Source organism: Periplaneta americana, chromosome 9, assembly GCF_040183065.1.
Source record: "Periplaneta americana isolate PAMFEO1 chromosome 9, P.americana_PAMFEO1_priV1, whole genome shotgun sequence".
Taxonomy (NCBI): domain Eukaryota; kingdom Metazoa; phylum Arthropoda; class Insecta; order Blattodea; family Blattidae; genus Periplaneta; species Periplaneta americana.
In genome coordinates, this window is record NC_091125.1 from 147113173 (window position 1) to 147134998 (window position 21826).

At 36.1% G+C, this 21826-nt stretch overlaps 1 protein-coding gene across 15 annotated transcripts in view; it reads right to left on the reverse strand.

Annotated features, from left to right (window-relative positions):
- LOC138706600 (muscleblind-like protein 3) overlaps positions 1–21826 on the reverse strand; it is a 1567271-nt gene that overhangs the window by 358922 nt on the left and 1186523 nt on the right. For 14 of the 15 annotated variants that reach the window (XM_069836101.1, XM_069836103.1, XM_069836099.1 and 11 more), the window contains one exon: positions 11036–12477. The exons of the other annotated variant lie outside the window; for it this stretch is intronic. In XM_069836101.1, the coding sequence (XP_069692202.1) occupies positions 11036–11221 (186 nt within the window). In that variant the 5' untranslated portion in view covers positions 11222–12477. The remainder of the gene's footprint in view (positions 1–11035; positions 12478–21826) is intronic. 15 annotated transcript variants of the gene reach the window in all.

A 21826-nucleotide genomic window follows, 5' to 3' on the forward strand; every position in this document is an offset into this window, starting at 1 on the left:
AGTTTAGGCACTAATAAATCTTTAGACCTACACTGTCTCAAAATATATTAACAGGAACACATAAACACTCGGTTAGCTCAGTAAATCCAAAACAAACGACGCTCTCAATGTGACTAAAATCAAACTAGATTTAATTTTATTGTACGTCTGGAATGACAGCATTTGTGCAACTGGAATATATAGATTCGGAACAAATTTGGTTATTTAATTATTTACAACAATTTAATTGAACGAACAGAGAAAATATTGTCATGTCATTTATTTCCATATACTTAATACGACGGATACAGGAGACATTGCGATGTTAAAATGCACATCGCTAGAGATTCTTTCAAATGGCCTTCAAGTCTTTCTTTTCATTATTAATACGGAAACGTGATTTATTGTGTTTAATTTTCTCTAAGAGGATATGAACGGATTCTGTTCATATCCTTACGTATCGGTCAATTCATCCAGGAAGTATGGGCATGTAATAAATGTAGGTATATTAATTTCACTCCCCTAAAATAAAAATGTCATAGGTCTATTTCGTTTAAAGCGCTCATGAGGCCTACCAAAAGCATAAAACGACGACTGACGCAAAACCCACTTGAGCTTGATTTTATACAGCGCAGGAATTATTTTTTTCGATAAATTTAATTACTTCTCCCGGCACTACTTCTTAAATGTGGGTTCTAATACAAGTGTCCTTGAACGGTATTATAGTCTAACTACGTTTGGTCAAAATCGGTCAACATAAACAGACGCAATCGGGCGCGGAGGAACAAACACGTATGATCATTAATCTAGTTCCCTGCCTAAAAAGGACACAAGGTACGTTTATCAACGCATGATATGGTAGCTGTGATTATACATAAGACCGTGGTTAAATATGGTACTGCACACAATGTCGCTGTTTCTTGTCCGCATGTTTACACACGTCACTGTCTGTGCCTTTCTCATTCCACGCACGGGTTTGTGCAGTATATTACAGTACTCGTAAATCAATAAACAAGTTGTGTAATTGTGTACAAGTTTCAGTAACGCATGGGGCACGGACAGATGACGGTGTGGTTGCCAACAGTGCAGGGGTCGCGCGAGCCTCAAACTACCCACAGTTCAGGGCATCATGGACGTACTATGCGTTCATTAGAGTGTTGCAATTTTCAGGCGAGGGGCCCAATTTTTGCTGTCTTTCTTACTACGCGAGAAAATGTGAATTTTGAAAAAGATCACCATCATTATAATACATTTTATTAGCCTATGTTAAAATTTCTGGTGAGCCCTTCATTAAAAAAAATAATATTCGCATAAAGTCGGTCTGGGTAGCGTAGTCGGTATAACTTAGTGCTGATCTTCTATGCTCGAGGTTGCGGGTTCGATCCCGGCCCAGGTCGATAGCATTTAAGGGCCGTATTCATAGACATTTTTAGCGCGGGTTTTCGGTGGATTATCAGCGTTTTTCGTATTCATAAACCAGTGTTAGCGATAGGATATGGTTTGAATTCTGTACTAGTAACCAGTGGATAGCCGTGGCTAACTTAGTACGCTCGTAGCGCGTGCTGCGAAATGTCTATGAATACCACCCTGTGTGTTTAAATGCGACAGGCTCATGTCAGTGGATTTACTGGCTTGTAAAAGAACTCCTGCGTCCCGCGCCGTGGCGTCGCGGTCTAAGGCATCCCGCTTAGGACTCGCGTTACGTAATGCGCACTGGTTCGAGTCCTCATGGGAGAATAAATTTTCTCATGAAATTTCGGCCAGTGTATGGGACCGGTGCCCACCCAGCATCGTGATGCACTTGGGGAGCTACAATAGGTAGCGAAATCCGGTTGCGAATACCAGCTATAACGGCTGGGAGGATCATCGTGCTAACCACACGATATCTCCCTTCTGGTTGGATGATCGTCCACCTCTGCTTCGGCATGTGGGCATGAGGCTAGCAGCCGGCTGGTCGTTCTAGGCCCTTCACGGGCTGTAGCGCCACGGATTATTATTATTATTATTATTATTATTATTATTATTACTATTATTATTATTATTATTATTATTATTAAAAGAACTCCTGCGGGACAAATTCCGGCACACCGGCGACGCTGATAAAACCTCTGCAGTTTCGAACGTCGTTAAATAAACCATAATTTTAACTTTTTTTTTAATTCGCATAAATTTTAATTTTCATCCCAACTATTTGTAATAAATAAATAAACTGGTTCTGTTTTCATTAAGGATAGCAACGAGTTTGTACTGTTTTACAATACGAGCCGCCACTAATAGCAAAGGAGGGTTTTAGATAACCTAGCGCACGAGGTGAAAGAGGTAAGTCGATTTGCTGCGATCACTATATAACGGCTAAATGTATAAAAAAAAATCACTACCACTGGGTTAGTAGGCTACAATTTATTGGTCAGCAGAGAAAGATAGTCTATTTTCATACCCCTGTTGTAACTGTGAATACGTACAGCTTGCAATCACAGAGCACCGACCAGTAAAAGCGATTCTAACAATACAGCTAGAATTATAGTACTGTTAATGAGACTAGTCATATCAACTGAATGATATATTCAAAATGTAATCTCAGCTGTGACTTGTAACTCGAGTCATTTGTATTCGTCAGCGTCACTTCAAGATATTTAAACCCTGGGCTTTTTCTATTCAGTCCTGCAGCCCGTTTACGAAACAAGAGCGCTAATCTAGAAAGACACAAATTTAATCCCACTTAGAACTTATTTCGGAAACACAATGACGGAAGATATCCCATCAGACACGCCATTCTCTCTGACAAAGCTGCTTTTAAAACCGCAGTGGGTTATGACTTGTATCAAATGAAAGCGAGATATCGCCGTCATCACAATGGCGGGTCCCCACTTCATTCCCAAACAATGTTTTTTTTTTTTTTTTGTTCCAGTTATCGCGGCTACAATGAGATATCCTCAATTCCATACCTGCAGCGGGTTTGTAGGAAAGCGGTGATACAGACAGAGCTAATGTACCACTTATCGGACTCAAATTACGGCTTTATGCTCCAACGAGTACACTCGCCTTCAAAACGAAGATCGCTTCGCAGTGTTTTCGTGTCGAAATGGATGTTAACACCGATTGAAAAATATGGACTAGGCCTATTATGAAATTATCCCCGTTAAATGGGTAGAGATTTCTTCTGATATCATAGGCCTATCCACTTAATGGTTAAGATTTTTTCTAAAATCATCTTAATGAAATGGTTGAAATTTCTTCTAAGAACATTTACACAAAATGGTTATAAAACTGACAAAATCTTCACCCAATAGTTCAAAGAATTAGGCTATCTTGAAACCATCTCTACAACTAAATGTAAAGAACTTCTTCTGAAACAATTTCCACTAATAGTTTCCCTTCTTAAATTACTTCTACTATATTGTTTAAGAATTCCATCCTTCTAAAATATATTGTACCAAACGGTTCAACAATTCGACTACAACCATATCCAGTAGGCCTAAATATTTCTGAAACCATTTAAAAATATGGTTCGAGAATTTCTATTACCACCTCTACTAAATAACTAAAAATTTCTCCTGATACCATTTCCTCTAAATGTTTCCACAATTACTAGGTACTTCTGAAGTCACTTTCACTTAATCTAATTTTTCGTGGTTCGAGAATTATTTCTGAAGACATTACCATCAAATTCCTCGAGAATTGCCTCTGAAACCATTTCAATCAAATAATTTATTACTTCTAAAGCCACATCTCCTCTTTTTATACTAATTTTTTCTGGAATCATTTCCACACGCTCCTTGTAAAATTATTTTGAAAACATCTCACGGAAGGAGATATTGTCATAGACCCTACAGGCATTGGAAGATAACAAAGCGTCCATCACAAAATTGTACAATACTGGCAACATTCATTAAGACAGCAAAATGTTAAAATTGTCTTGGACGGCGACTTTAAAATATACCCTATATTTTATTGAGCATGTGAAATGATTGTTTGTCAAAAATACTTTGCATGTTCGCATATTTGTTTTAAAAATACTATTTATGGATGCTTGTTTTTTGAAGGCCCACATTTATTACTTATTTAGACCTATGTACAAAAAAAAAAAAAAGGACAGCAGTTTTTCTTTAAGTACTATTTAATAATTTTAGTATTTGAAGTTTCGCTTAGGAAACTTAGTAACCTTACTCTTTTCCGTTTATGCGGTACTGGTAACGTCTTGCGATAAAGAAAAAACATTTTCACACAATACTTACTTACAAATGGATTTTTAGAAAACCAGGAGGTTCATTGCCGCCCTCACATAAGCCCGCTGTCGGTCCCTGTCCTGAACAAGATGAATCCAGTCCCTACCATCATATCCCAATTCCCTCAAATACATTTTAATATTATTTTCCCATCTACGTCTCCGCCTCCCCAAAAGTTCTTTTCCCTCAGGTCTCCCAACACGTATTTCTGGATTCACTCATAATTACTGCTACATGCCCTGCTTTTCACACTATAGTCTAGCTAAAAGATCTATCAGAGATATATTTACATGTTTTTTCACTTAGGAAAATCTTACAACAAATTTCATACCACAGTGGAATAGCACATAATAAGGTGAAGTAATTACAGCAATGTCTGTACTACTAGCCCCAAACTTATTAGGCCTCTTTGTAACTGCATATATTATAATCTATTCGAGGTCTTGCGCCGTAGCGTCGTGGTCTAAGAAAACATGCGTTGCGGAATGAGCTCTGATTCAAGTCATCATGGGAAAGTAAAATTTGTCTCATAAAATTTCGTCCAGTGTATGGAACTGGTGTCCATCCAGCATCGTGATAAATTTGCGGAGCTATGATAGGTAGCGAAATGCAGCTGGAGGAATCATAGTGCTGATCACAAGTTTCACCCGTATTGGTTGGATGATCGTTTACCTCTGCTCCGGCATGTGAACGTGAGACCAGCAGTCATCTGGTCGGCTCTGGCCTTTCATAGGCTATGGCGCCGAGGATTGCATATATTCAAGGCTATAAACCTAGGCATATATTTTCTTGTATATTATTTTAAGTTTACAGTTTACCCTAACAGTAAACAGGTCCCTACGCCCATTCTTTTTACTGCAATGGTGTTCTAGATTCTACCACTCTGAACAGGCCTCTCTGCTACAAATGATCACACAAGTAAAACGAAACACAAAACCGTTAAATGTAAATTTTAGGAAACATGTCTGACATGTTAAAAAATAAACATTACTAGAAGAGAAATAACGTTCCATCAGTTACAACAAGACATTCCTATTTTACACAACTCAACATACGCTGGCGCATACATATCATTTTAGCATTACAATTAAGCAGGCTTTTGTACATTAAAAATTAACGGCTTTCAACCAGGCGCTGCGTACACATTATACATTAAATAAACACAAACACACTTACGCGTGATTTAATATTATCGCTGTGTTCAATAAAATGCGAGATTTTTACGTCTTTGTGCCGTATTACAGGTGTACAGACACTAAGCAGGCCTATTGGCTTATCACCTGGGATGACAAGGAAATGAGGAAAACCTGCCTATCTGCTAACTCAGGCACGTTCCATGTTTCTATATGTATATAGGGCCTACGACACAGTTTTGAGGATTGCGTTTTACAATGGAAATCTCATGCGATTTATCAAAAGCACTGGTTGTGTACAGCCAAAAATTCTAATCAGCAAACTCCTTTATTATGAAATTACAGACAGAGATTTATAGGTCTATATGTTTGAAATCTATTTAGAAAATCGTTCTTAAACGGGTATTTTAACAGTAATTATTTTCATTGTCTTAGTAGAGATAGTGGTGTTCCCCGAGGATCCATTTTGGGACCCCCCATTATTCATGATAATCGTTAATGATTTGTGTTGTAATATGAATACTAAACGTATACCGTTTGTTGACGAAACTACTTTATTTTGTCCAACAGAAATTTGCAGGAATTGCTTACTGCTTTAATACTTGCACTTGGTGTGGCTATCAAATGTTTAATCTTAATTAACTTTAAATTAAGAACCTCATATAAACTTTGTACGAGATTATCTAGAATAATCTATTTTCTGAGTCAAAGAAATTGGTCCCAAAGACCTACCGTACTTTACCTTTTTTTAAACAGCGTAATGTTATATAGGATTCATATAAGGGGTAATGGTAGCGGCATTTCTAAGATTTTAATTCTACAGAAAAAGGCTATTCATATTGTTACTGGATCTTATGATACCCACTGTAGACCTCTATTTGTTTAGGAGGGTATTCTGACAGAATCAAAGTTAAAAAGAACTTAAATCAATACCAGGCAAAAACCTTATGTGCCTCAGTCACTAAGTTTAATTTTCAGTTGTGCCCAATACAAGATTAAATGACGTCCTTAACTAAAGGGTATCTTACAACTGCGGTCTTAAACATGTTTAATAAATGACACCCACAAGTCCAAAATAGTTTACATATCTGATTAGATTTGAAGATGCACAAAACATTTTATAGTCTTAATGAGCTTTATAATATAAATGTAAATGCTCCTTTCTAATATGTTTTTACTTGTTTTAAATACTACTGTATAATGTTCATTGCATTTTTCTATCTGACACTGCCTATAGCATCCATGGATGCTAATGACTGAAATGATTGATTGATTGATTGACTGCATAAAAACACAAGAACATTGCACATTATTAGGCCTATTATTATTATTATTATTATTATTATTATTATTATTATTATTATTATTATCATTATTATTATTAGCCTATTGTTATTATATTATCCTAATGTAATTGCAGAGATCCTGCACGTTGGTATTATCTATAACTTATCAATAGCCTATTTCTGGTAGAGCATCTCTAGAGCAGGCCTAGACTATACCGTGATTTCTAGTTCCAGATAGAGCCTAAATTATTTCTCAACATCATAATATTGCGAAATAATTTCAGTGAACATTTCAATTGAACTCGAAAATTGTGCATAATTCTGTTGTGAAACCACAATTTTCTTCTCAATTTAAAACTATCCAATGCGTGACGCATAGTCCTACCCTGACAATAGCCTATTACTGGAAGATTAATCTGACTTTGCCTTGGTTCCCAGTAGCATGTAGAAAACGTGAGAGAGATTAACAAATGCGCTTACAGACAGCCGAACCACCTCTGAAACTTTGACGAGCAGCATATTTTGAACACAGTTTCAATTAGCCTAATTAAACCAACTCCATGACGGGAGTTGCTGGCCACTGCGGCCTATATTATTTTGTTGTATTTACACACCAACGCATATCTGCCTTTATGTCGCAGTGGTTTAAATGTTGAGATGTGAAATTAATCACTGTGGGTGCTATTCATAGAATTTCGCAGCACGCGCTACGAGCGTACTAAGCTAGCCCCGGCTATCCACTGGTTACTAGTACAGAATTCAAATCATATCCTATCGCTAACACTGGTTTATGAATACGAAAAACGCTGATCGTCCACCGAAAGCCTGCACTAAAAATGTCTATGAATACGGCCCTGTATTTCTTACTTTTCCACATATTCTCGGCTCCACTGGCTTTTACATCACCGATAACGATAACATAACTTTTACCTTAAGGACGTAGACAGCAGATGCGATCCACATAGTTTACCAAAATTATTAGAGCATTGACATTTGTTCGAGGCGTAAGAGGGTAGAAGTGACGTTGTGAAGTGGTAGTAGTCACTTGGGGTGCTATGCATAGACATTTCGCTAGCCCGCGCTACGAGCGTGCTAAACTAGCCCCGGCTATCGACTGATTACTTGTACAGGATTCATATAATATCACATCGCTGATTACTTGTACAGGCTTGACATAATATCATATCGCTAACATGGTTTATAAATACTAAAAACGTTAGTTCGCTGATCATCACAGGAAGCCCGCACTAAGAATGTCTATGAATATCGCCCCTGTTTTATGGCGAATGCACAACATGGAGAGGCGGTCTTTTAAGAAATTGTTAGGTTACTTCGTCCTATATTTAACAACAACCAACCCCTCAAATAATCTCGATCTCAAGAGAGTAAAATTTTGTCGCCACGGAAACGCTCTACAAATGTGCCAGATTTCTCAGACAGAATTTCCCTTAGGTCTACGGTTTACGACTGACTATGAAAAGCAGAAGCATTCGGCAATATGTTCTCCATTTCTCATATAAAATAAATTACTTAAAAAATCAATACTAAAGTTAAATGAATAAAACTTGTTCTACACTAACTACTATTGGTTAACGTTTTAAAATTTAAGAAGTAAGACCAATATCAAAATTACACTTACAAATAAGAGGAAAATTTTAAATATAACAAATTTTTAAGTTAAAAAAATTGTATTATTTTCGTTGAATGAACTTTCCTGAGTAGTAGGTCTATGGTGAAAAAATTAAATATCCCTGATACTTGTTTAGTTATAGGCCTACGTAACTTAACCTAAAACGTTTGACTGTCAAATAACTTCGCCATTTAAAAATAAACGTAGCTAACTCCTTATCCTCCGTCTCAGTTTGTCGCTCATTTCCATAACTTAAATTTTCCAAATCCGTTTCCCTAATAACTACCACTTTTTTAGGTAAATTTATGAAATTTTGCATGCAAGTAGCCTATATTTCATACTAGATAACAAACTCTGCGTTTAGCACTCTTTTATCATTTTAAGTTCTTCTTTAATTAATGAATATTTATGTAAAATAATTAAACTTTACAATTCATGGCAGAAAATCCACAAAAAAAAATTCTTGGAGTATTTATACATTCAACTGATTAGGGCAGGATTTATTAACACATTTATTATGAATAAAATAGAGGAGAAAGCATTAAAGAATATTCGGAATTGTACAAGATATCAGAGAAACCAATTTTCATTGCACAAATTGCACCCCAATTAAAAATATAATTAGCGGTAACAATAAACTTTTTTTTATTCTAAAAATTATTTGTTAATCCGAGTATTGTGTAATCATTACACCAAATTCCAGCACAAAATTAAATGATATGTAAAAATTATATTTTGAATTTTGCTAAATACTTGCGAAAGGTGTAGATACCCCCTTAACAAAACACGATCAGAAGCTTTGTCACATTAGGTAAACTTCATATGTATTAATTCTATAAATTAACAAGATCCGACGTCTACAGAACAGTCGATGAAGACAGAATGCTGACACTATTTTCAACACTTCAAGCTATTGCATTAAAAAAACAACAACAAAAACACAGCATAACTGTTTGATCATATAAAATGGCGGTAAAGCTTTAATTCTGTGTGAGAGACTACTTCCCAACCACCGGTATCCATGTACTTTCCCGGATGATTATTCAGAAGAGTCTAAACTAAGTCCATGGAAATTTGTTCAGTTCAGAAAGGAGGCCTATCATTTCAGTACTCTAGTTTACAATCGTATTAACTTTACATTACTTCCATGAAATGACAGAATCTAATTGCAGTAGCCTAGATAGTTGAAAAAGTAGCAATGTTCAAAACTTTTAAACGCATTTTAAATTAAGTTACCATTCTAGTAAGATATTTCAATAAATGACTGTTATAAGTGGTTTAATTTCTTCTACTCTATAAAAGCGGCAGTAAAGTTTTTATTTTGTGTGAGAATTATTTCCCGAACGACTCGATAGACTTCTCCCTATCGTATGTGTACAGCGAAATATGAGACTATAATTCTGAAAATATAATCTCAATTCGGGAATATTTTTTAATTCAAGGATGTAGATGTCTTTTTTTTAGGGGGGGGGGGTATTTTACATCTCAGGTTATTCAGCGTCTGAATGAAATGGTGTTAATGCAGATGAAACGAGTCCGGGGTCCAGCACCGAAAGTTAACCAGCACTTGCTTTGTATTGGGTTGAGGGAAAACCCCGGAAAAACCTCAACCACATAACTTGCCTCGACCAGGATTCGAACCCGGGCCACCTGGTTTCGCGGTCAGACGCGCTACCCCACAGATGTGGACTGTAGACCTGTCTTTCCCATAGTTGAATAAACATAAATTGCAATAAATAAATTTCTCAAAATGTTATCGCTGTTTTCAAGAGAGATTATTCCTTGACTCAAGAAAATTAGCCTATATTTTTCAAATGCGAAAGTTCAAAAACGAAAGATTCTGAAACCTCATTAGCTAAGAAATCACGGCAACAGTTAAAATTCTGCTTACAAATTACACAAAGAATAATAGATCACTATATTTAATTCTCAAACTAAAACCATACCGAAGCTTTAAGACAAAACATGCGCTTTATACCAATTCCATGAATTCATAACAATCAACTTTATGTCCCTATATAGAGTTCATCACAAGTCACAATGTATAATACTTTTAAGGGGACAGTATGGTGAAATAATGGTGAAAAATTAAGAAAATCGACTTAAAAATGTATTGTGACTCCCAATTTAGAATGAGCTCAAAAAACTAATAATTTATATAATGATAAAAATTAAGAAAATCGACTTAAAAATGTAATGTGACGCCCTATTTAGAATGAGCTCAAAAAACTAATAATGTATATATTACCATGACTTTTTTTCAAGCTTCTGATCCAATATGAACTAAAAATTTTGAAAAACTTTGTCGCAAGGAGCCTTTTTAGTGACGTCAATATAAATATATATTTAAAAAAAATACAATTTTAAAACTATTAGCCCTAATGGCACCAAATTTTGTACAGATGATAGTACTGTAGTATGTAGTTTAAAATTAATACATTTTGGAGAAAACTGTAGAAGTTTTAAAAATCACATAAGTGTCCCCTTAAACACCATTTTAAAGAAATAATCCTATTGGAAATAGACATTATACTACATATTGAAACTTTCACCGTTTGAAATAACATGTTTTAATTTTAACAGTCTACTTGCTCAGATGACTATAAGGAAATTCGGAATTGTCTAAATTAGTATAAGAAAGCTTTTCGTTTTAATTAACGAAAATTCTCAAAATATGTGGTTTTCTCACAAGAAATTAATTGCTCATTGACACAAACAATGTTTAAAATGAAAATGAAAGGCCTAACCCTACTGTCGGCAGTGAGAGTGGACATAGCCTACCTTGATGCTGTCGTAGCAGGCAGTGACGCGGCCGTTCTGCACCTCCACGTTGGCCGGGGGGTGCGCGAACTTGCACTCAGTGTCCGGGCGCGTGCACTTGTTCCGCTGGAACTCCCGGCACACTTCCAGCTGCAGCCAGCGCGAGTCCTTCCCGTTCAGCAGGTTGTTCATGTTGACCATGGCCATGCTGGCGGTGGGGGAGCTCGGAGGGTTGGGGGGTGCAGGAGGGGGCGTGTTGCTCACTAGGCCTCCGGGAAACAGAATGACGAAAGTTGAGGCGTCGATGTTGTCGAATAAAATATCAAAGATTTGCTACGAGTCGAAGCGGAGCGTTGCTCGCTTATCTATTCTTCTTCTTCTTATATGGAGGGACGAACTGTTTTCCTTTGATAATTGAACTCGCAGGACCCGCAAAAAGTTTTGTAGAACGGAGATGGTGCGTCTTCAGACGTCGGTCGATGTTCCGAAGTAGTTCAGTACATACACAAAAAATATATATATTTATATATTTATATACTTATGAGGTGCGTGTCAATATATATACAAACACGCTGGTTATTATATTTTAATCAATAGAGTTCATTAATTATAGTAGATAAAAAGTTCTCTCTTCCCTTTTATCTAAAAATCACTCGCTTTAAAACCGTTGCTTCAGTAGTTTCAACACTCACTGCTGCTTCTTCTTCTTCTTCTTTTGCCCGTCGATTGCATCAACCGGGAAAGTTTATAAATTGTTATACTTATTACTTAGACAGAAATTATCTTATCTTCACTTGGAACGAGTTTTATATCTTTCTTAATATATATGGCAAACGAAGACTAGCAACGAGGAAAATAGGTTAATATACTATAATATCACTGGACCATGAAATATCACCTTTTTCTCTCGATTAGACACCGCCTGTTGGACAGAGGAGTCCCTGAATTCCGACACGCCCGTACAAAACTACTTTGGTTGATCTCCCCCTCTGGGGAAGGAGCTAAACACTAATGCTACACATATTCTAGAAATTTATAAGGAAATAGAAGACGCCGTAGGTTCGACGAGGCTGGAAGTGATGCTTGTGATAAAAAAAACCGAAGGTCTTGCCGGCTCTTCCTTCAAGATGGGATTTTTCTTTCTGCGCGACGCCAAAACAAAAATTGCGTAACAGGCTGTCGTGGATTTCTTCGAACAGAGAGAGTCAGTCTTCTTGATGTCACACAATTAGATGCACACAGAGAGATGATTGGATGAGACAAGCAGAAAGCGAATGTATGTGCCGAACGGGTTGCAGCCCAGAAGCCAAGTAGTCTATGATTAAAAGCAACACGCAGTGGCGCCTTCCGAAAGGGTAGGGGGCGGGGGACAGGCAGATGTAAGCTAGCGCATGATTGGCTGGCCGGATGGAACAAGCAAGCTGGTTGGCTGCCCGGTGTAGCACTCTCCAAGGGTTAGAGGTCTGCAAAAATAACAAAAAACGGAAAACACCTATGTTTAAACTGCAAAATCATTTTAATCCAAGCTCTACACCAAGTATCACGTATCACGTGCTGCGCACCACGTGTTACGAGCTGTGCGCCACAATGTGGAATACGTCTCTTACTTCCTCGTGTTGGTATGGACTGACAATGAGTCATAAAATCTGCAGTTTGTCCTTCTGACAAAAGGGACTCAGTCATACTGTATTATATTAGTCTTTTCTGTATAAAAAAAATAAACTCGTACAATTATTCATCGAAATTGTCACAAACACGTACAAAAACTGCGTGGGCTGTAGTGGAAAGACCATGGTGAAAGTGTAGACTTATATAAAAGTGTGAAGAGCAACATTAAATATAGTAAAAACGAAAAAATTGTAATTAAGAGGATAGAAAAAATTATGGAAACGAGGAAGAGAAATAAAAAAACGGTATGTAGAAAAAAAAAGGAGAGAACGAGAAATGCGTGAAAATATGTAAATTAAAAGAAACATAAACCCACAAAAGATAAATAAAATTAAATGATAAAACAAAGTTAGAAAGAAAAATAGAAAAATAGTACAGAATTAAATTGGGTAAAAACGTGAGAACATCGAAATTGTCACAAACACGTAAAAAAAACTGCGTGGGCTGTAGTGAAAAGACCATGGTGAAAGTGTAGACTTATATAAAAGTGTGAAGAGCAACATTAAATATAGTAAAAACGAAAAAATTGTAATTAAGAGGATAGAAAAAATTATGGAAACGAGGAAGAGAAATAAAGAAACGGTATGTAGAAAAAAAGGAGAGAACGAGAAATGCGTGAAAATATGTAAGTTAAAAGAAACATACACCCAAAAAGGATAAATAAAATCAAACGATAAAACGGTCAGAAAGAAAGATATAAAAATATTACAGAATTAAATTTGGAGAAAACGTGAGAAAAGTCAAATGAAAACCAGAGAAAAGCACGAAAAGAAATAAAAAAGAATGTGAATAAAGAAGAAACAGAAAACAGAAATCAAGAAACGAAAGAAAAAAAAAAGAAATTAAAGATATAAGAAGAAAAGAAATTTAAAAATAAAATGGAGAGATAAACGAAATTACAGAAAAAAAAAATAAACTTGCGGAAAAGACAATGGATAGTAAAGAAATTGAGGAAACTACCCTCAGAGAATCTATAATTGATTACAAGATTAAACCTTCAGTACCCAACTAAACCAATAAAAATATCCTATATAAAAAATGCTTACACAGAAAAAAAAGTTTCGTGGATACGAAAGTAGAATGAGACAGTAGTTAGGCTTACTGTTCCCCTCGCTCGGCGGTATTCCACATTCTGGCGTTTAAATCTTCCATAGACACAGTGCAAATGTTAGTCACATTTAAAACTGTGTGTAACACACAAAGCGAGCACAACACATGTCTAGAAGCAACATGTCTCCACTCCCCACCCACACGTTAATATTCAGTCTGTTAGTAGTGTACTGCTAATAGGATGCATCCTAAGAACAAAAGCTGTAAACACACGCACACCAATAACAACTAGACTGAGACGAAAAGCACTATTACTAATACAAAAGTGCTCGAATATCTTAAGAATTCTAGAGTCTTGTGCTGGCAGAAGCTGCGACAACATGGAAGTCACTGAGAGAGGGTGGAACATTATTCATAAGGAACAGCTCAACAAAGACATTTCTTAGTAAAAATCAAAATAATATCTTGTCTCTATTACATAACCTTTTAATTTTAATGCGTACTCTCCTGAAATTTGCAGCTAACGGTAGAATTAGAGGAGAAGGGCCTTAGGCAGCTGTGAATTACTAAAATTTTAAAATGAAATTATTAATTAAAACCGGTATCAATCTGCATGATATAAAATACTTACCCTTAGATGTGTCTACACCTTATTGAGTATCCTTAGAGGAACTACATCAACTTAATTATAATTCTTTACATATTGTATAACTTATAGACTGAACTGAATTAGCTCATAAATTAAGTTGTTACTCTATCTTATAGGTTTTATCTCAATTTAAATAAACATGTACTAGTCGTTTAAACTTTACTGAAGAATACTGGAGAATCTTTTTAAGTGTATTGTATATATTCATAATTTAAATATTAATGATTAAGGCCGGTTGAGTGGAAGAGAAGGCCTTATGGCCTTAACTCTGCCAGCGAAAATAAAACATTCTATTCTACATCAATGACCGCCAGGGTGGGGAAAGCGAACTTCACGACACATAGCTGATAACTCGAGGTTATTCAGTAAAAATGAGACAATATGGCGATAAAAGATCGAGGGGCGACAGAAAATGAGACCCAGAAAGCGTGCAATCTGAAATTCATACAAACGTTATCTGGTGTTTCATTTGATAATCCTTTTCAATTACTAGACAAGGAAAAAATGGCTTAATACCACAATCTACTATATACAGTCACGAACCTTGAGTTTTGAGGGTGCTAGAAACAATAGACTGTGACGGTACTATTTTGCATTGCCTGTAATGAGGCGATATTAGCGATCCTAGTGGTGAGCAACTATCTGTTTGCATATTTACTACGTATTGAGCTTCGCGACTGTATATATACGCTTATAACAACACAGCAACTTAACAGTTGAATAAGATCAAGAGAAAAAACTGACACGCAGAAAAACTGTCACACGGAATGGAACCTCGGGCTAATTCGATTACATTTACTACCTGTCTAGATCAGCTAACTTACATGTCTCTTGCACATCATCATCATCATCATCATCATCATCATCATCATCATCATCATCAGTGATGGATGGATGGAGTGAGAAATACGCTGATAACCTGCCTACAATCATTCTGCATCATCACGATCACCATCGAGGGCGTCCACGTAAATTAAAAAAAAACCAGACGGGAGGAGGAGAGGCTGATAAACCTCTCAGCTACCAGAGTGGTGTGAGGTCTCCCCGAAAAAAAAAACAGTAGGCCTAATCTGACCTTGTCTAAGGAATTTTAGAGCAAATGGACATGCCTACGAACCAAGTATTTCAGAGTTTCAAGAACAAGTTTTCGTGAAATGTGTTTGAAAAATAATTAATAAAAAATAAAATTGTGCTAGCTAACACACAGGAAATAAACATAGGCCTACTACATTTGCCATTATAACTGAAAGTAATGACTCTGTAATAAAATGAAAGTACTGTAATAAGAATTGGTAAAGTTTAAAAATGGAATCTATGCTCACAAAGAGTCACATAGTAACTCTGTCAAGACTTTCAAATTGAATTGAAAACACAAAAATAAATAAAAGTAATTAAATCAAATCTGTAGGTATACCACGAACAAAACACGCTCGTACGCAATCACCAGCAATATCATTTGTTTGAAGCCTGCTGAGTCCCCGTCTTCAATTGATTTTGTGTAGTTATGCTGAACACGAACAATTTGTATGTACGTAGTTCCTTCATTGGCTGTAATTTTGAAGGTACAAGCAGTATTCGTGACCAAAATCAGTGATAAAAAGTAAAAAAATTATTCAGAGACGGTAATGATAAAATTGTATTATACAGAATGAAAGTAATTATAATTCCGCACATTTTAACAGTGTATTCCTTGGAATGAGTACAACAAAAATGTCTAATATCATATTGGTCCCAAATGAATAATTTTCTCAGAAAAAAAAATATTATTTTCCTCTAAACGTCATCACTGTTTTACTCGATAAGTACTATCCGTACTATTCTGATTTTACTAGTATTGTTAGAGAAACTAGTAAAAAATTATTTATTCCTTTGCAGTTTTTAAATAAAGTTAACGGTTTTCTTGCAAATGAAATTAAAATATTAACACAAGGCCTGCCGTTAGGAAGTCTGACAACCCTACTGCAGTGACGAAGAACGGAATGCTGCTACTCAGACCTGAGTTCGTGTGTGTAGGCCTATTCGTAGGTGAGCCGGCGATGCGCTGTTGCCAAACTATGCATTCAGCCTAATTTTTTGATTGATCATGTACTTATTATTATAAAACCCAACATAGGTTTTTATTTTAATGTATTCTATTGCTCCCTTCAATATGTGAAATTAAGTATATCACTTGCACTCTGTATTTAAGATTTCAGGCTGCTATGGAGATAGGAATGTCAAATATATTTCGAGTTTCTTTTTCCACCGAGATTGATTTCTCATTAAGTTCCATCACCGGGGTTGTAGACCTACGGGAGATTTTGGAAATAAATGCCAAAATCGTTCCATCAAGACATCGACATTTTCCACTTTTAGGGGCATGTTATAGTCTATACTGTACGTAGAATTATTTTAAATTAACTTCATAGCAAACAACTTACTTTGCATTCAAATCAGAAAATTTTACAATTGAAATTTCCCTTAACAAAATAGGTTGAAAATTAATGAGAATTTGTAATTGTGGATTACACTTAAAATATGTAGGATAAAGGTGCTTAATTCCGTGATACTCCTAATCCCGTGATACTTTTCTTAAATTGAATGTCAGTCAAAGCTTTGCCGTTCGACCATAGCGCCAGACATCTTTCTCGAAAGATTGCATCTTCACCTACTTTGAGACATCGGTGAACTTCTTAGCAAGATACCCAATACCGTGACATTCAATGAAAAAACGTATCACGGAATTAGGCAACTTTACCCTAATTACAATAACTTTCACAGCATTATAACACTATTCATATTTACCATATAAATAAATAAATAAATACATTACAGGAGAAAATATTACGTCTATCCAATATGTGAGACGGGAGACCTGGTAACCCTATCTACAGTCTAACAAGCGAACATTCTCATGGGGGCAGATAAAAAAAGTTTTTTTTTCTTCTTCCATCGTGTCAATAATGTCAAAACAAGTGCTTGTACAAATTTTGGACACTCGAGCGCAATTACAAGGGCCGTAAAAATATAAGTTTCTCTAGTGCCGTTTACAGAAATAAAACACAATTTCATTCGAAACATTTATTGGAACAGCTACAACAACTGAGGGGCTTAGAACAAAAAGCAGGTAAGTGACATTATTTAAAAAAATGAGGTAAGTGCGTGTTGTGATAGCCCAAAAGGATGTTTCTTTGGGATAAAATCAGGTAAGTGATCACACTGTGCAGTGCTGCTATATGGGCATCATTTCACCAGACTAGTGTATAATATTTCAATGCATGTAGAACTTTAACTGAAATTTCCTCAAAACTAGGTTTCCGTCACTTACCTGCTTTTTGTTCTAAGCCCCTCAACTGTTGAGCTATTTTTCGACATTTCGAGACATTTGTTATTCCATGGGATCAACAGAGAGGTATTGACGGCTGTCGCACACTTGTTCTCATTCCAGGCGACACACTTCTACAACACAGGGATACAAAAGTTGATCCCACGGTATGGCAAATGCCTCAGTTCGGGTGTGGAATATACTGAAAGATAGCTAAAAAAATTACTGTATCTGTTCCAATAAATCGTTCCATGAAATTATGTTTTCTTTCTGTAAACAGCCCCAGGGAGACATTTTTTACGGCCCTCGTAATTGCTTTCGAGTGGCCAAAATTGGTATAAGCACTTGTTTTGACATTATTAACATAGTGGAAGAAAAGAAAATAACCTTTTTTATCTGCTTCCATGAGAATGTGTGCTTGTAAGACGTAAAAACCTCCAAGCAGTTCGGTAACTTTGAAAAGTTCGCGTACTGTATCGACACACGATTCAATGTACTGTAAAATGCACGTCACAAGAAAGTGAAATGGAAATGGATAATTTAATCGTTGGTTGCGTGGGTTGTCAGTATAGGCTGCCCACACGCGTGAACTGTACCGAGACAGGGCCGAGTCCCACGCCGAACAACATCCGACGAGACACGTTTCCAGAACCAGCATGACCAGTTTGTATACTCTGCAAGCAGGGAGGGCGAGCTGGAGACCGAGGTTTATGCTTCCTTTCTCATTACTGTGTACTCTGTGATGGCATCATCAATCGAATGAAGAAAAAAATGGAGTAAGACATGCCAGCGTCTATTGTCAAACCAAAAAAAACTATAATTACTTTTTACAACAACAGCTGAACCAATGCAATCTCTCTCTCCTACATAGGCATATATAATCGCTTATTTCCTCCGTTTGTTTCTTCTAAGAAAAGAAAAAAAAGAGAGAAGGAAAGAAGAAAGATGAAGACGACTTGTGCTACAAGGCGAATCGAGATGGTAGTTAAGAGACTGGCGGTCGGCAGATGATGGTCTGGGAATTGGGAGGGCCTCTCCCGCAACATGGCAGTGCTGGAGCCCTAGAGAATGTTTGTTCATCTCAGCAGAACCTCGCTCAGCCTCCGGAACTAGATTCCAAATAGGTACTGTCAAGTCCGTTCCGGAAAAAGTCGCTAGAAGGATCCTTAAGCCAACTGTACTTTGCTGCAGAACCGATACACCCAGTAAGAACCAAAATAATTCTGCTTCAGTTCTGACTATAGCCCTAACCCTTGAAAATTACACAATCAATCAATAACTGCAGCAATTCCAAAATATGCATCAAGAATCCAAATGTCGTTTCTTCAGTCTTGAAGAATGTAGCTTTGGGACACGGCTTAAAAATTTAAATGTAGGCTACCTACTTTCAGTGATCTATTTCTAAACAAAAAAGTGCCCTGGTTCTGAGATATCGGTAGTACCAGTAATCATCATCGTCATCATCATCATCATCATCATCATCATCACCATCACCATTTCTGCAGGAATACTTACGGAATGTCAGATGAAACTATATGGATTCGAATCTATATATAGGCTATAGGCCTAGAGGTTGATAAGTCTGCGGAGTAGATCTCACTATGAAATTATTTAAAGCTATGAATAAAATATATATTTTTATGAGTGCAAAATTTGACAATGATATGAAAATCACAGAAATGCCCTGGCGCCACCCCGCCTCGAAAAACTTTACCTTAGCGCCGCCAGCCTGAAATACACCTTCGTCTACTTCAGATAAAAAGTTACATCATGGCGCTTGAAATCTTCATAGGGTAGCTATTTCTGTTACAATTCATACAACATGAAATTCCAGCTAATTTGTTAAAAATGCACATAGGATATCAAATAAGGCTTAAATCAAAATATTCAATTAAAAAAATACATTCCAAGTATTGAGGTAGGGTAGACCAGGGTAATTGTATACAGGAGCTAATTGTAAACAAATGCTTTGAGAAATACAAAACTGTCAATATAAAAATTTTAATTCGGGGAATATTTAACCTACAAAGCAGGTTGGCTTCCAAATAGGAGTAAATGCTTAGTTGTGAACGAATGTTTTGTAAGAGTCTACAAAAAAAGTTGAGAAAGAATTTTGCTTCACCTTCATGTTTGGCATTGTAAGTAAACGTACAGTGCTATTTTTTTTTAAGAATATGTTGTTTTTATGAGTAATGTATAGCAGTTAACATTTACTACAATGGTTTTGAGATCTCCTATAACCTCAGTTCATTAAATTATGACATGTTTAAATATGCCCGATAGTTTTAATTGCTTGGGGATAAATTTTAAACATGTTTTACTATGGTTGCAGTTCGTACTTTTCAGTAATCAAAATGCCAAGTAATTATATTAGAAAGAGACCCCCACCCAACTACACTGTAGAGGATTTAGAGAGGGTTGTCACAGATGTGAAAAATAGTAACTACAGTTATCGTGAAGATCAGGAGAGGTACTGAGTTCCTATATCGTCATATATCGTAGGTTAAAGGGACGAAATGTACCAGTGACCAAAATTGGAGTTGGGAGGAGTACAGCTCTTTCTTCTGAAGCAGAACAAAAATGTTCAGTGTCTGATAGCTCGTGCGAAAATTGGTGTTTACAATTATCCCCCTCTCAAAGGAGTAAATGTAAACTAACAATTAAAAGATGAAAAAAGTCAACCTTATTATTTTAAACCCATTTTCATAGCTTTAATTGCTTCGGGATAATTGTAAACATGTTTTACCAGGGTTGCAGTTCGTACTTTTCAGTAATCAAAATGCAAAGAAATTATATTAGAAAGAGACTCTCACCCAACTACACTGTAGAGGATTTTGAGAGGATTGTCGATGTGAAAAATAGTAACTACAGTTATCGTGAAGCTCAGGAGAGATACTGAGTTCCTATCAGTGTCTGATAGCCCGTGCGAAAATTGGTGTTTACAATTATCCCTCTCTCAAAGGAGTAAATGTAAACTAACAATTAAGAGGTGAAAAAAGTCAACCTTACTATTTTAAACCCATTTTTATAGTTTAAAATTGATTGGGGATAATTGTAAACATGTTTTACTATGGTTGCAGTTCGTACTTTTCAGTAATCAAAATGCCAAGAAATTATATTAGAAAGAGACTCTCACCCACCTACACTGTAGAGGATTTTGAGAGGGTTGTCACAGATGTGAAAAATAGTAACTACAGATATCGTGAAGCTCAGGAGAGGTACTGAGTTCTTATCAGTGTCTGATAGGCCGTGAGAAAATTGGTGTTTACAATTATCCCCCTCTCAAAGGGATAAATGTAAACTAGAAATTAAAAGATGAAAAATAAATTATTATTATAAAAAAAAGGTCAACCTCATTATTTTAAACCCATTTTCATAGTTTTAATTGCTTGGGGATAATTGTAAACATGTTTTACTATGGTTGCATTTCGTACTTTTCAGTAATCAAAATGCCAAGAAATGATATTACAAAGAGACTCTCACCCAACTACACTGCAGAGGATTTTGAGAGGGTTGTCACAGATGTGAAAAATAGTAACTACAGTTATCGTGAAGCTCAGGAGAGGTACTGAGTTCCTATCAGTGTCTGATAGCCCGTGCGAAAATTGGTGTTTACAATTATCCCCCTCTCAAAGGGGTAAATGTAAACTAGCAATTAAAAAATGAAAAAAGTCAACCTTATTATTTTAAACTTATTTTCAGGGAAAAGAAAGATCTAAAATTAACACAATGTTTCTTTGTCATGCTTACCGTTACTGAGGGTTGTGTAATATTTGAAATCAGTGAAAAGTATTTACAATTACCTTGGTCTATCCTGCAAAATCTATATATATATAATTTGAACTGGTAATGGAAATTACGGGAAAACGGCTGAATGGATTTTAATAAATGGCCCCTCATTTTGCAGCTTGGAACCCATAGTTTTTCGGAAAAGTAGTAGTTTTCAGTGAAATGTCAATTTTCCTACATAATTTTCCTATTTTCCAAAATCCATCTGTTGTCAGTTTTGAGAACTAATTTTATCGAATCACGGCCGACTTGATTGAATTTCAGAACAAAACACAAACTACAATAAACAATAGGCTATTACACGAAGGCCATGCCCTGCAGGATTGCCGATATATTTAGAGCTCAATTCAAT